The sequence below is a fragment of the Tenebrio molitor genome, chromosome 3, assembly GCF_963966145.1.
Source record: "Tenebrio molitor chromosome 3, icTenMoli1.1, whole genome shotgun sequence".
NCBI lineage: Eukaryota > Metazoa > Arthropoda > Insecta > Coleoptera > Tenebrionidae > Tenebrio > Tenebrio molitor.
Window position 1 is genome coordinate 3,183,286 of NC_091048.1, and position 16,187 is coordinate 3,199,472.

The window sequence follows — 16,187 nt, forward strand, 5'->3', positions numbered from 1 at the left end:
TTTGGTTTTTCATTTAAGTGTATTTGTCAAAGATAGATCATTTTCTTTCAGTGATTATTGACCTTTTTTTACTTTTTTAATTGCCTTTTAAAACAACCTACGTGGAAGTAGACCCTACGAAGCTTATGAAGATAAATAAAAAAATTCTTCCTGTTTTCTTGCTTTAACACAAAACATATATGGATGGGAAATGGTGGACGTATTCGAAATCGTGATATTATTATAGCCTTGCTGTATAGAATGTAAAAATAAGAAACTGTTGTGTGAAAAGATTGCATTTGCAGAATGACCACGTTGCGTTGTCTCGAGTAACATTAGAAGTCGGATTTATAAAAAAAAAAGAAAAAATTCCATATCAAATTTACTTTTTTTACCTTTGATGGTGACAATAACTTTGCAGCAACGCAGTTACTTGTACAATTTAAAAATAACTGCACTGCGTAATATTTTTTTTACTTTAATTTAATTAATTAAAAGGTCGTATTGATTCTTTCTTTAACAGGTGCACATGAGCAGGACATCACCTGAACGTCCACTTTAGTAATTATGTAGATGGTTAAAAATGCCCACTGCAACATCTAGTTTTGACAAATGGGAAAAAATCTTATTTGAAGTTTCTCCCTTGCACAAGCAGCAAGTACACTGCATCAGAGACTGCATTAAAGCCGCCAATAAATTATCTTCACGAGCTAATGCTCTCGATAAGTTCATATCGACGCAATAAACTGTTCCGTGAAATGTAAATTCATAAATCTCACGAGAGCATTACGTACAGCAGGGAGCAGCATATCTCGTTAATCTTTCAGCGCAAATAATTACATTCCACAAGGAACTGCGTTTCTGGAAGCTTTGGTCGCAAACTGTAAGAAACGAAAATCTATCTGCGCCACGTGTACTTCTTACGTAAACGAAGGTTAAATGTATTTAAAAAAGTTTTGTAACTAAGTACCAAATTCGTACGTTTTCTTTTACAATTCTTTTCAACTTCAAGTGCTTACTTTTCTGTATTAATTAGTAATAATCAGAAGGTTTATAACACCCAATTAATAAGTTACATAATTTTGTTTCTTTAGTCACTGCGTCTATTTTCTGTGTATTTACCTGATAACCTTTTTCTATTAGAACCATTTTATTACAATTACCTAAGGATTAATCAACGTCTCCATTACACCATTATAGGTTAAAAAAATATTCCTTTTTAAGTGTCGTTATTTATCAACAAATACCTTTACGATCTCCTCCACAACCCACACGATATTAATACGTCCAATTCGTACATTTCAACCTGAAATACACTATTGAAAAACCCTTATTATAAACATAATTTTATATTTATCCATAATAATAAAATAAATAACAATTTCAAGGTCTTAAATTATACAGTGGAGTAGAATAAATTTTGGTAGACAAAAGTAGAAAAAATGTAGGTAGGTATACGGTTTCTTTTTCGACAATAAAAAAATATTATCACATTGGAAATTCACTTTTCTTTTTTTAGGGCCCCCACATCTTCCAATATCGTCTGGATGTCTTCAGGTACTCTACCTTCGTCAATTTCCTTTGCCCATACTTGGAACTGGAATCAGACATTTTAAAAATTGCATTAAAAATCAACGTAACTATACAAAATGCAAATTAACGTAAATAAATTAACATGTGGTCTGTACAGTCCCAAAATATTGCTTCAAACTTGAATATCTTTTTCTTCAACTATTGAAGTTGTCGTTTTCTTTACTTTGGCATAATATAACAATATTTAGTGTAGCGTCAACATACAAAGAGCATTACCATCAATTTGAAATCTCTGAAATAGTTGTGGTTCGCGAGTTTTTTTGCTTTGTTATCCAAGTTCTTTTTATACACAGTTTATTATTGTTATTACTATCCTATCCTGCAAATCGACTGTTCCTATCTGAAAATACACATTCTAACAATATTTGAATGCATCAATAGACTGTAATAAGAATTGTCGAAATCTCTTATTATCAGTATGGCATTATCAGGAAGATCTGATCAATGTGCTAACCAATCGAGCACTCGAGTCGCGTGGAAGATGCAAACATACATTTTTTGATAACTAGACACATGTATTACATATATCATTTGTAACAATCACCAAAAATTTCCATTAACTTCAAAGTTTGCGAGTTTAGTGTGACGTAATAGAGCACCTGCATCTGTGAGTGCAAGCCTGTAAACCAACAACGATAAAATCTGTTCTCTATTTTCAAAGCAATTTACTCATCTGTGTGTAAATTTAACAGACAATACAATTAACGGTTCTATTATTACACACCTATTGACTTCCATGACCTTTTGTGTATATTGTATCAACTATGTATAACTGAACAGAAATAACTCGAGCTTACGTTTTATGAAGTGAAAAGTTACCAACATTAATTAACGAAAGATTTGAGATGTCGACCAAAATTCTTTTTCTGTAGTCTTCACCTCGCTGTACTCTCTATGATCGATACAACACTGCAACTGATAGGGTTGAAATTGAGCCAGAGATGGACATTCTGCTCTCCTGATGAAAAAATGAAAATGATTTCTACGCCACTGCGTTGAATTGTCTACACGTTGAAGTAGATTCCTGTTGGAACTCCTTATCGGACAATTTATCATGGATCCAAAAACGCCATCGCAGTAAACTTCTTATAAATTTTTTCATTTTTAAAAATAAAAAGAAATTCTAGTAGCACAACTTCCACCCCCAACGTGTACCATCAGTGACTTACATTAACTGGTTACCATATTCGGTCATTTCTCTTTAGCGAAAAGTCTTACATTGGTAAACCAGTTCTGCCAATCTTTCAAGCACACTCCATGTTATTCCACACTCCTGTGCTCATTTTCTTAAATAAACCGTCCATTAAATCATGAATCGCTGTTAAGTTTGCGATAACGAATCGTTAAAGTGGTGTTTTCTTATGATGAATTAAAATTTAAAGTTTAAAACATTTTGTTTTTCAATTCAAAATACCCAATCGGAGTTATTTGTGGCCACTGGTTAATGATTAAAAATTTAAAAGGTCGACTTTTTTCTTTTTGGTGATTTTTTCTTATTCCTAGCAATTTCTCCTTCAAGTCATACCTTCCTTAGTAAATTTGCAATATTATTTTGATTGAAAATTTATATAGTATAAGTTGGCAATATCAACAGTCGCGCTAACAGATAAAACAGATAAAATGTTACTATTAGACGTACAATGTTTTGATAAAATCTACTACGCAATCGATCGCCTTTAATCAAAATTATGAAGATGTAACATTGATAAGTTTTTTCTTTTAAGACAGTTATGCAAATGAGATTGACGAGACATTTTTGTTCTTCACTAAATAAAACGGGGACCTAAACTAATATTTATGTGATTGGTCTGTTCTGGTGTTCTGCATCAGGCTTTGCAGCATGCAGTAGTAATTATACCTTTTCAAGTTCTTTCCTAAGAGCAAAAACAGCTTTTTCCCTGTCGGCAACAAGTTCCTCCAAATATTGGTATCTCAGTTTTTTTCTGGCTCTACATTCCCTTGCACTTTGTCGGCTGCGTTCTACAAAATACAACGGACCTTATTTCATAATCATATATTTCAAAAAAATCACTCTGTTTACAGCTTACCCAATTTGGCTTTCATGTCAACTTTATCGCCCGATTTTCTGCCCGGTTTGCGTCCCCGCTTTCCTGATTCCTTACGGTGAGGGCCCTCCTAAAATAACAAACAGTTTTATTCAGTAACTTCCTGCGCTCAGTTAAACAGCAACAATAAACTGATGATATGAAGGGTGAAACATGAGAAAACTGAGTGGAACGTTTCATTTTTATTGTCTTACAAGATAACATTATTACGAATCCTACTATATTTGGTAAAAATTTTTTTATGAATTGATTTGTGTTGGGGCGGTTCAACTATTCAATTTGCAGACGACAAAAATGTCCATCTGTCTTGAAAAATTTATAAAATTTAAACGGCCGGTTAAACTATGATGAGAGCTTCAGAGAGCATTTTTATCCAAGTAAAAATATGCATGACATGAACATAACCTCACTTATTAACACACAGCTTTAGCTATATATTTGCGTTTTCTACTAATTAAACTAAAACATATTTGCAATTTACCAACACTTTAAGCGATTTTTCGCGACTAACCTGGTCAGTCAGTAAGGTTAGAACTGGTAACTCTCCCCACTTCTAAATTCATTTTAATTAAACAGATTCGCGAAAACGTCAGTTAACGGTTATCCGGTTAGTGATGACATACAAAAGTCGCAGGAGTGAGGTTATAAAATGAATGAACTTATGTGGATCGAGATGTTGAATTGTGTCTTTTTTGACTGTGGAACTGAGGAATTAATTGTTTGGTATTTATCCTTCATGCACGAATATGAAGTATATTGGATGCTGTTACGGACCATAAGAGAAGTTTACTGGAAACCAAAATCTGAAGACCGTCAGTGGTTAATTAAATATCATGAAAATACCTTTTCTGATCTATTTCGTTTGAAAAAACAAACGTTTGAGAAATTGGTTCGTATTATCATGGAGAACGACACTCATGAGCTATTAAAAAAGAAGTATAGGGGTGGAAATTACCCTGTATTACCTGAAAAATCAACTTTAGTGTTTGTATATTATATGGCTACACAAGATTCATTAATTTATATTGGTGATCGATTTTGCATATCGGCATCCGCAGTAATGAAGATTGTTAATGTCTTATTGTATTTAATAGTTAAGTTAAAACACAAATACATCATTTGGCCAAGAACCGAAGAAGAATTTGGAACTATCCGAAATGGGTTTGCACAGTATCCTGGTAGTTTGTTTATGCACTTACCTACCAAAATAACTGTGTGTTTTACTTAGGTGCCATTGGAGCTCTGGATGGAACTCACTGTAAAATTCTAGTGCCTTTAAATCAACATGATAGTTATGTTGATAGGTATTTGTCCCATTCCATAAATATTATGGCAATTTGTACAGCAAAGAAAATTCTAACCTACGCTTTTATTGGTTTTCCTGGATCAGCCCATGATTCCCGAGTATGTACAATAATAATAGTAATTTGTAAAAACACAATTCTGTAAGTCTCAGGGTTTCCCTTGCAGGTTTTTTTTAATTCCACATTTGTGCAAAATATTGAAAGACATGGCACAGAGTATTACTTTCCTGATGAAGAGTATCATCTTATTGGCGATTGTGCATTTCCCATAAGGCCATGGCTAATGACACCTTATCGTCAGAATGCTAATTTAGGAAGAACAGAAAAACGGCACAATAATATTCTAAGTTCTGATCGAGTAGTAATTGAAAACTGTTTTGCAATACTCAAAGGCCGCTGGAGAAGACTTCAGTTTATAAATACATACTGCATTAGTAAAAGCATTGAAATAGCAACAGCTGCATGTGTTTTGCATAATTTTTCTTATTTAAATAATGATGAATGGGATGGAGAACTTTTTCGTGAACCACTCGAAAGACTTATTATTAGGAACAATGATATGGAACAAACAAGACTAGGGAAACAGAAGAGAGATAGAATTGCAAGACTCCTGTGAAAGGATTCATTTTTACACTGGCTTTGACTTAATACATGGGTATAGGACCTGACCTGACCTGACCTGACCTACACTTGTCAATAATTATCACAAAGTATTCCAAAAACATAATACTTTATTCTTAGATGTAAGTACAAAAAAATAAACATTTTTAAACATAACAATACTCGTATTCAATAAAAGCACGCATCCAAGTTATTCATCATCACTTTCATCACTTGGGGACGGCAGTTTACCCTTTTTGCCAATTTTGGTCTCTACCATTACTTTGAATAAGTTCAGCATCTCTTGTCTTTGGTCTATCTGTTTTTCAAGAATCTTTTGTAAGATACTGAATTCTGTCCTGCGTTCATCTTGATTTTCAGTGTGTTGCTTCTTCATTTGGTTAAGAACCAGCACACTTCCACTCTCACGTTTCATACGTTTTACAGATGAAAATCGATTTTTTATAGCATTTGCTGATGCAGACGTTGTTGTCGAGGTTGTTGCAGTATCTGTACTACTGTCATTTTCACTGGCCTCTTCTGTATCTTGTAAATTTGTAGGAGCAACTTTATCCTTTGATCCTAAAATACCATGCATTTCTGAGAAAAAAGGTGGCGGGTCCCTTTTTTCCTCCCCTGTACGTTGGACGTGTTTCAGGTGGTTTAAATATTGCTTCTGTAGGTTAGCAAATTTTTGCCTGCAACGTTCTCCACCCTCCTTACCGATTCCGCAATTGAAACCTGCTTCTGCTAGCTCTTGAGCAATTTTGTTCCAAATCTGCGATTTTATCGTTTTTTTGTCTTCAAATTTGGATGAATATTTTCCACGTAACGTTAATAACATAGCGGTTGCTTCCTCGTCATTGGCTGTGGGCCGTCCTTTACCTTTCCAAATAGTGGCATTTGTTTCATTATCTGTTGTGTCTACTGGACCCTCAGTAGCAACCTCGCACACAGTTATATGGTTGTTATTATTAGTTTGTGATACGAAGTCCTTTATGAATTGCTCTGCTTTATTAGGATCTATGATAAATGACAAAACTTATTCGATTAGATTTGCTGTGGTAGTTACTTACCGTTAAGAAGAATCTCTGCTGTCTCCAGGTCCACTACGACGTGGTAATCTTCACCTTGATGGTTAAGATTTAAAAGAATTTCTTCCTTTTCTGTCATTGTTCAGGAGATATTCCAACTACTTTTTTAAGGTTAGGATAGGTGACTACAGCACCAAGCACAACACGAACCACAATAATAAAGCGAGACAGAACGATAACATACCAACAGTAACACTGCATGAGACTAAGGTATGTTGTATTTAGTCAAATGACATTTATCCTATGACGTCACTGACTTTCCCCTCTCATACCTAAGTGCGCGAAAACGGCACGGTTTCACATACCACTCTAACCATATCTGACCTGGTCAGTCGCGAAAAATCGCTTATTAATGTCATTTGACACAGTTTGTATTCACTTAGAGGTCTTTTTGCATATATCAAGAAATTACGCCTTTTCAATTGAGTTAAAAAAAAACGAAACTACACTATATTGGGGGATTCTTTACTTTGAAATTAAAACCGTAACAGATTAAGGGCCAGTTTAGAGAAACGAAATTAAGTTAATCCTAATCAAATGCCAGATTAACTGAACACGTGATCAGATTGAACCAATCGTAGTTTTGGATTCGCGCATTAAAATTTAATTCGAATTAAATATTTAATTCTCTTTCTATAAACTGGCCCTAAGTCTACTTAAAACAAGACCGCTCGTGAGTTCTGGTCCAATCGTGCAACGTGTCAGGTTTATACACTTTGACAAAGAATTCTTACCGGTACAATACAAACCGTGTACGGAATTCTTCATTAGTTTATTTGTTTATTATTACAACAGTTGGTAGTAACTGTAAATGTCGCTCTTTACTTGTCGTTTCAAAATTTTGTGAGAAACACTTTAAAAATGTTAGAAATGTGTTTTTGAGAATCATCTGTCAACTTAGTAAGCACCATTTTGCAACCACACCACACGTTAGGTTCTTATATCCTTCAATTTATTTATTATGTAGACTTTATGAATTTACCAATTCTGTTGCCAATTTGTGATCTCAGCATTTAATTAGGTAACTTAAGTTGCATGACTGTCTACCTGCAATTCTTTCTTCATTAAAAACTAACAATTAAAAATTTGATTAAAATGTGTCATTTTCTGCAAAATTTAAGCAAGCACAAAAACATTTATATCCTTTAAAAAACGCAAACTAATAATATATCTTTCAGATAGCAATGGCAATGACCGTTATTTCTATATCTGCCCTTACCGGTTATCTTTTTTACAAACAATATAGCCAACGATCCTCAAACCATTTATCAATGTTTTATCTTTTATTTATTTTAAATGTTTCCGAAAATGTTTTTTAGTTAATGTAGAGTCTGCGTACTCGAAACAAACTCTCTACTTTTCAACCTACAGAACGAATTATAATTTATCGTTTAACATTTAGCATCAAATAGTGGCAACATTACAAAAGTGGATGATGATTATTTCTCTTTTCGTGTAACGGCACAACAATTAACAAAAAGCTACAAATTCATTTTATATTAGGAATTGCGAAGTGTTGTTTAAAAAACTGCAATTTCTGTATTACACATACCGGGTGACTTTTAATGATGGAAATGACTTTTGTCCGGTTGGCAACACATTTACGATTTTATGTTGGTACACTTGACCATCAGATTCAAATATGAAAGCTCGAATGTCATAATAAATCAAATTGTCATTATTTATTTCTAGAATATTAACCTAGAAAGTGAATCAACAGACAGCTCTTTGACAAATGACTAGGCGTACCAATTATTCGGGAGTGCCAACCCACTAAATTTGTCTCAATCATTAAGTCAAAAGTCACCCACCCGGTTCGTAAACCTGACGTTTAAGACAAACAATTTTTATTGTATTTTTTAAACAATTTGTGAATCGAATATTGAAAACAGATCCAACTAAAAAACAATAAAAATCACTATCACTATCTGTAGCATTTCACAACGGAGAATGACGTTACGGAATGTCCCGCTTCGAACACAACACAATCAATAAGAACTAACGCGGATCTTGTCATCGGAACTGCGACTGAATTTGTGGGGTGCTAAATTTATTTGGGCAACCTAGTTTAAACCGTTCCCAACACAAAATGTGGAATTCCGTCTAAATTATTAACTTTGCGCAATGTTTACCGTGGAAAACTTTTAACAAGTACAAACGAAAAGGTCATCATTCTGAAGAAACAAGCGTCAAAATAAGCCGTACCCAAGGCGAGAACCGCATCTCGAACCCGATCTAAATCAGAACCGTCCACGTCTCCGACGCGTCGAAAAGAAAATTTTCTTGCGCCACACCAGAACACAACTGTACTTTTGCTCTGTCTCGGTTAGTACCGGCATTTTAAAAGTACGACACGCAGTACGCACATCAACTACGATAGAAAAAAAAAAAAACTATCAATAATGACGATGTTATCGACACTTGGCACTATGTTACACTTAACCCAATGTCAAGGTTAGCCGGCGTAAAAACGCAATATTTTTAGCCGGCCGGTCCGACAATAAAATAAAGGCAATAATATTCGTCGATTGCGAAGAGTCGTGGCCAAAACCCCAAGAACCGAAGCGGTTGCGACACTGTCTTGTCTACTCACTTTTGGGGGATGGTGCGACGATGGTGCAAAACGTACGATTTGGTCCGGAAGGATCGCGACTCGCGGGTGCGAACTTGGAAAAACGAGGGACGCGGCTTCGTGCGAGCGGGTCGAGTCCGGAGGCCGGTGGTGTCGGCGGAGGTACGTGGGGGCACTTTGGAACAATCGGCGAAGGAAAGTGTCGACGGTGATGGTGAAAAAAAATTGTTGCTTACCGTAGTGCGACGTTCTAAATGCGTAGTAAAGCCGGTATCGGTACGCAATGGAAAGCCAGGCAAGGCAAGCAACGGAGAACGACGTGACTGCTGCTAGCACGTCGGTTATTGCGCAGTAAAACGAGCCCTACTCCGTTGTTACCGTGCTAAACTACCAAATGTATTCGATACGGCGTGAATTATGTGCGGTAGATGCGTTGTTTTAGCCCCACTAGGATTCGCTTTCTCCGTGTTTACGACGGTTACGCCCGTTTTCGTTTGTTGACGGTGGAGCGTTTGGGAGGCGAAGGATGGTCGACGTCTTCTGTGGGCGCGGGGGCCGCAGCGCCCGACGTGCACATCGAAACACGATTCGAACGGCCACGTAGCCGTTCAAAACGAAAGTCGAATCTCTGATTGATTCGCACGGGTTTCGGCTGTCAAACGTCGCAATCAAAATGAGGCGCAAGGTGGTTGCGAAACGTTTAGTTCTGACATCGTGAAAGTAATTTTAATTATGTAGTTGTTCTTTTTCGGATGAACTTGATTCTGCTGCTTGAGCGCTGAATAAAACTTACAAACGGTCAAGCGATCATGTTTAATTTGATTTATTCATGCAAAAAATTACAAACCTAAATTAATTTAACTTAATTATGTTGTAAAAGTCTATTATTATAACATTTAATAAGAACAAGAGATAAATTACATAGATACAGAAATTAAGAAATTTAAATATTACGTAAGGAAAAATTCACATGTTTATGTACAATAGACAACTATTATTATTGAGCATCTCCACAGATAAATCAATTAACAGGGTAGTAAATCTATTTATATGAAGTTTCAAATTCTCCAGTTTTTGATTTGACGGACATTACCGAGTGATCAAAAAGAGAACAACTCAAGAGTGCTAGACCTCATCTTTTGTTTTATTGAAAAGTTTGTCTTAGATTGACTCATACGCATAGGTGCACAGTCGTTTAATTGGTTGCCTACCTCTCGAAAAATCTTTTAAAAATTAATTAATAATTAATGCCTTATCTTCCTTCAATGGTAGAACCTATTTCATCACACTTAAGAAAATAGTAAGAAGACTGGATTCTATACCTGTACAATATGACTGTCTTTTAAGAAGAAAATCTTTTTCTTATGAATTATGGCTTTGTTCACTCTCATTTTGATCCATAAACTGACATTTTTTTTAAAAACTCGTAACAAAAATGCATTATGCACAAGATAAAAAAGCAATTATTCCTGTCATTAACATAATGCAACAAGTCCAAAAAATGTTCTTTGTTATGTTTATGTCACTTTTAGGTGTTTTATTTCCATTAACTTGGTATTTTCTTGATAATACTAGAATTGAATTTATTATTTCTTTTTACTTTGTTATGCACGTGATAGTACGAACTTAAATAACGCAAAATTTTAATTTTGTTGTCAGATTTTGCGATCTTAATGTTTTTTCTACTACTTCAAGAAAGTAGACATTTCCTCTATGGTTTTAGGTCGAAAGTATTACATTTATATTCTTTGCCATTTTTATACGCTTTTACTGTTAAGTAATGCTATTCACTATCTACGGCTGTGGGTAATAACTCATTACTCCATGAGTTGTGACTAATTAAAATCAACATTGCTTTTGTAAATCATCGCCTAAGGACAACAATTACATTCTCAGTAATCTGTGATAATATTGATCAAAAAATTACAGTCTATGTATTAATATTAATTGTACGGTCGATGGACAAATAAAACTGGGACACATTAAATTTAGTCTATGTAAATCAGACTATTCAATTGTCAATAAATTTGTCAGGGTCTATATACAGGGCAAGTCACATAAGGCTTATTTCTTAATTTATTTTGTACGCAACCAAAAATACAAATGACGCTGACTACTTGATACCATTTATAATGTGATTTAATTTAGTAATCAACGTAGGTATGTAATTTAGCTAAAAATGTCACAATGACGTTTTCCTGTTCTGATTAATGAAATCAAAAATTAAATTCATCAACTGTCATTTTGACATTTTTACCCAAATTACATACCTACGTGGATTACTAAATAAAATCACATTATAAATGGTATCAAGTGGTCAGTGTAATTAGTATTCTTGGTTGCGTACAAAATAAATTCAGAAATAAACCTTATATGACTTGCCCTGTATGTATAATATGTCATGCCAAACTTAACCTTTTTGTGATAAAGCCGTAATTAAACCATACAAATTTGAAAATTTTTGACTTGTCATTTTTGTCCCAGTTTTATTTGTCCATTGACTACATCATTAAAACTGATTCCAGATATTTCCAGCGTTGTTCTTTCCATGAAACATTTTAACCTTTTTGATTTTCTAGAAAAACAATCAAAATGACATTGCAGTTTTTTTTTTGGCATTTTTCCCGTCAAATCCAGTAACATTGTTCTCACGAGCCATCTCTTGGGAACAATTTCCTTAGGATCACTATTCATTTTTCAAAAGTGGCAACGGTAAGTGTGCTTACCCTGATGCATTTGAAAGTTTCATTTAAATTTTCAATTTTTTTTCTATTAAATAAAAAGGGATTAAAAAAAAGTTTTAATGTTGTTTAATGTTTAACTTTTGCAGAAAGTGTCATTTTCTTCTTTAGGTGATTATACTTCAGCCGCCAAAGGAAACTCCTCTCTCGTCATACAAATAACTATTTCAGTTATTCCTTAAAAAAAAACGTGCATTTGCTACGCCCTAAACATTTCTATTCACAAAAGAAAATATCTGTTCAATTCATACTTTCCTATTTGCTTAAAAAATACCTTGGATCGTGAATCGGAAACGTTCATTACCTGTCATCGGTTGTCAAAAAAAAAACTAGGTCGTATCTATCCACAATGTTTGCATTATTGAAATCATCACCACCTATTTGTAAGCAATTAGGAATAAAATCCCACGACTTTTGAAATCTGCGGTATTGTTAGTTCATATTGCAACAATACTAGAATGTCCATGACACCGTCGTTGGTTTTGTTGTTTATCTGGTGACGGTCTGAATGCCAAAATCAATTCATTTCAATAACAGAAGAGACATGAACAGTTCAGTTTAATGTATTCGGTGTATTTGGCTGGCAAAAATGTTTTGTCATCTATGTAAAGTACGTCTTCTTGTGAAGAATGAAAGAAAAAAAAGGACACTGTATGCAAATAAAAATTATTTCTGGATTTCAACTGGTTGTTGCTAATTCTTTGCTTTCGTTATTACATCAAGAACCAAAGGTATTTCACTGAAAATGAATCAAACATAAGGAATAAATTTATTTGGTTCATTAGATAAAATTACGAACACAGCAACGTATTTTTATTTATTTATACAATCTCGTCATACTAAAACACTTACAGTATGTCAATCATTCCTATTATCATGATCACAGATACAACTTATTTGTTAAAAATTTTTTGTAAAAACAAAAAATATCGATAAATACATGTGAAAAACATTTTATTGCAAGCTAATGGTTGCAGCATCTGAGATTAAGTCGTGGGATTAAATTCCACATTTTTTTCCCGCCTCCACGCCATCTACTTATCCAACATGACAATTCAAGTTCTCTGGTGTAGATGGCGCATCAAAATAAAAACAAATTTTAACGATTGCGCCTTATGATTATTACTTACAACACGACCTGCTGTATAATAACCGGCCTGTTTATTTCATTAAAAAAGCATTGCGAAAATGTTTCCGAGAAAGAGCCAATTTTCGCCGATGAGGGCGCCACAGCACGGGCGCTTCTAAAGAATACAAATGCGGAAAAATATGTTTAGACATGATTTTAGAGTTAAGATTGAGTACAGTAAGTTCATATTTTCTTTCTAAAACAGTACTGAACACAATTGTATTTTTGTATTTTGGATTTTAAATTCGAATGTCATTTGAACGAGAAAAACGTTCGGTGACAAAAACTTAAGATGAATAATATCCCCAAAAAGCGCCCGTACACTAGCGCTCTGCGGGGATCACTCAAATTACACTTTTAAACAGGCCGGTTATAATACAGCAGGTCGTGACTTCAATATCGAAATTCTTGGGGAAATCATAAACAACCAATTTGTTTTATGTTTGAAAGCAATTACATTTACAAAGTTTCATTAGGTTTTCTCACCGTTCGAATACATTTTAGTCGTGGTATTGTTTTAACTTTTTCGTAAATGTCAGTTGTGATAAATAAAATTATTGGAAGCAAAGCCATCATGGATTCATAATTTCATTTTAAAAGAATACGATATTTAAAATATCCACGTTACCTTCGTAAATGTATTGTGGGTTGCATGTTCAATTCCGTCGGGCCAATTATCACTCGTGAAATAACTTTCAAATCTAAAGGTAGTACATTTTTTATACGTAATCCGTATTTATCAACAACTTACATCAATAGATCTTTTTTTTCACTTTATTCACAAAATTTAAAAATAGGCAACCGAGAAAACACGATTTAATCGAAAACCAGTCTGGCGCTCAACAAGTTTTTGGTGCAACGATTCCTCTTATCTACACCACTATGTGGATGTTACAAATTTTATTTACCTGTTTTAAATTATTGTGCTGAAACACACAAGAACGGTCAACTTAACTTATTTAATTAATACATATTCGTTTCTTACGATTATCACGGCCATTGTCGCTGCTTGGTCGCTTGTTGAGTCGGTATCATTGTTACTTACATCGATCATTAATTAAAATGACAAGAAGATGATCTGATCACTGATCAGTTCCAAGATACCAACAACGCCTGCATCATTATTCTAAATATTTGTTGTAAAATTAAAGATCGCGCTCTTTGTCCGACACACGCGCCGCCTCTGCGCAGGTCCGCAAACTTCGGAGATAACCCAAAAGTGCCTCTCAAATATTTTACATGAAAACGATTTTTTTCCAAAAAATCACCGCCAACCAACCATCCTCGTCGATCGTATCGTTTTTCGTCCACTCAAACGTGCGGAAAATGCAAGAAACGGTGAGCGCGGCAACAAAATGTAGATTGCCCAACATTGCTCACGTTCGTCAACAGAAATTTCTAGATTGGGGACGTTTCGAATGTTGTCACCGCCAACTTACCGTCGTGCTTTGTTCCTCAATGACGGACATCTCTTGGAAATCCATTGTGGTGGATTCGTTTCACTCTGAACGGAAAAAAATCGCGTACAACGATTGCACTGCTTGCACTATCACACAAACAGATCAACGTGTCTGTGTGTTTACAAACATATGCAAGGTCACTCAATGTTACGTCAGTCTGGGATAGACAGAGTCGATAAAACTCGTGGTCAACGCGCCATCTAGTTTTGGAGAGACGAATTCTGGCGGGAAGTGTGCAGAAATAAATTGGTAAAATTACACTGTGATGGATAAAGCAACTGTACGTCAGCCGCAGGAATTGGACCCTTGTTTGATAAATGTAGTCTCGGTTGTTTTAATCATTTCAATTATTGCATTCGTGCCTTTGTAAACTACGTACAGTGGGGAGCACGGAATTTCGCACGCCAATTTGTACGTCATTAAAAAAAAACTATCTAGTCTAAGCTTTATTGTCATTATAATCAATAATGAGGTGGGATACGCATGATATATGTGATCATGACTGATGTTTCACCTAAACTGTCACGAAACTGCCGCCAGTAGGTATCTCATTTTAATAAAATTAAGTCAGTGAAATGTCCAATGTGTGCGAAATTCCGTGCTCGCCACTGTACAGTGAACAGGCAGTGAACGTCAAAAGTTTTTTTACAATGCCAACTTTACTTTTTATGGATGGGTAGAGGTATTTTCATATTTGGTGGCGGAAACAAAAGACTGAGAAATGTCACAAAATTGTATTGTCAGTGTCAAATTTCTCATAAACGCCGTAAAAAGGAATGTCTAGGTAAATTTAAATTTTCGCTAAATAGATTGAAAAAATAAATTCTAAGGACACCAGTTTTTGTCAGTGGTTCAAAAGGAAAAGTTATTCTCATATAATCAAACGTATTACAAATTATGTCTCTAGTTCGACGATGAATAACTTTCTTATTGCCAATTTGCTGCATTTCTGTCTTTGAGAAATTTGACCTGACAATACAAATTTGTGACATTTCTCAGTCTTTTGTTTCCGCCATCAAATATGAAAATATCTCTATAGTAATGAATTCCACTTTAAAATCTACAAAATAATAGAACAAGCCGATATGATATGAACCATTTAAAAAAAGACAAATATCCTCAAATCAGATGTTACTTAACAAAAAGTTTCAAAGTATACCTTGGGTCATTACTGTCCCTCAACTCTCTAGTGTAAATTTTATAATATTGAGGGACAAATCTGTCAATGTACCTACCTATCAACTACCAAAGACGTCAAATGAGATCGTGTGAATATGGAATAGAAGATTTTTTTAAAAATACAACAATTCTTAATTAAGGAACAATCAAAGCCATTTTGGCATATGTTTCTTGAGATCACTTCTTGGAAATGCTGTAAATAATGAAGTAAAGCATTGCAAACATAATCACAATAATTCAGAACTGTTATACTACGTGTTAGTAAAAAACAAATAGTCAAAATCTTTTTTAATATTTAAAATAAATGAGATCAAAGCTGGAGTTTTTGAATCCGCATATCTTCAAATCTAATAGGTATGGAATTTTTAAATTATTTTTCTCATTATTTTTAAAATGAGTTGACATTGCCCCAATGAGTTATTCCGCGAATTTTGGGGCACCCAGTATAATATGCACTAAAAATATTTTGT

At 34.4% G+C, this 16,187-nt stretch overlaps 2 protein-coding genes and 1 long non-coding RNA gene across 7 annotated transcripts; 1 reads left to right on the forward strand and 2 right to left on the reverse strand.

Moving 5' to 3' along the window:
• Positions 1–1,309: 1,309 nt before the first annotated feature.
• Positions 1,310–14,680, reverse strand: REPTOR-BP (REPTOR-binding partner). Of its 4 annotated transcripts, none has more exons than XM_069043212.1 (4): positions 14,518–14,680; positions 3,621–3,708; positions 3,431–3,570; positions 1,310–1,576 (listed from the first exon to the last, which is right to left on the reverse strand). In XM_069043212.1, exons 1-4 carry the CDS (start codon positions 14,560–14,562, stop codon positions 1,481–1,483), a joined length of 369 nt encoding a protein of 122 aa, XP_068899313.1. In that variant the 5' UTR covers positions 14,563–14,680; the 3' UTR covers positions 1,310–1,480. The 4 variants fall into 4 exon arrangements, with proteins under 4 accessions (XP_068899313.1, XP_068899314.1, XP_068899316.1 ...); XM_069043213.1 differs by having other exon boundaries at positions 3,431–3,552; positions 14,518–14,678; XM_069043215.1 differs by lacking the exon at positions 14,518–14,680 and adding an exon at positions 8,842–8,959.
• On the forward strand, positions 3,994–5,722 carry LOC138127278 (uncharacterized). Of its 2 annotated transcripts, XR_011158173.1 has the most exons (3): positions 4,128–4,160; positions 4,215–5,042; positions 5,109–5,722. It is a non-coding gene; the product is annotated as an uncharacterized lncRNA (long non-coding RNA). The 2 variants fall into 2 exon arrangements; XR_011158172.1 differs by having other exon boundaries at positions 3,994–5,042.
• On the reverse strand, positions 5,654–8,832 carry LOC138127276 (uncharacterized). The gene is made up of 2 exons (XM_069043211.1): positions 6,619–8,832; positions 5,654–6,565 (listed from the first exon to the last, which is right to left on the reverse strand). The coding sequence occupies exons 1-2, from the start codon at positions 6,713–6,715 to the stop codon at positions 5,754–5,756; spliced, it is 909 nt and encodes a 302-aa protein (XP_068899312.1). The 5' UTR covers positions 6,716–8,832; the 3' UTR covers positions 5,654–5,753.
• Positions 14,681–16,187: the final 1,507 nt, after the last annotated feature.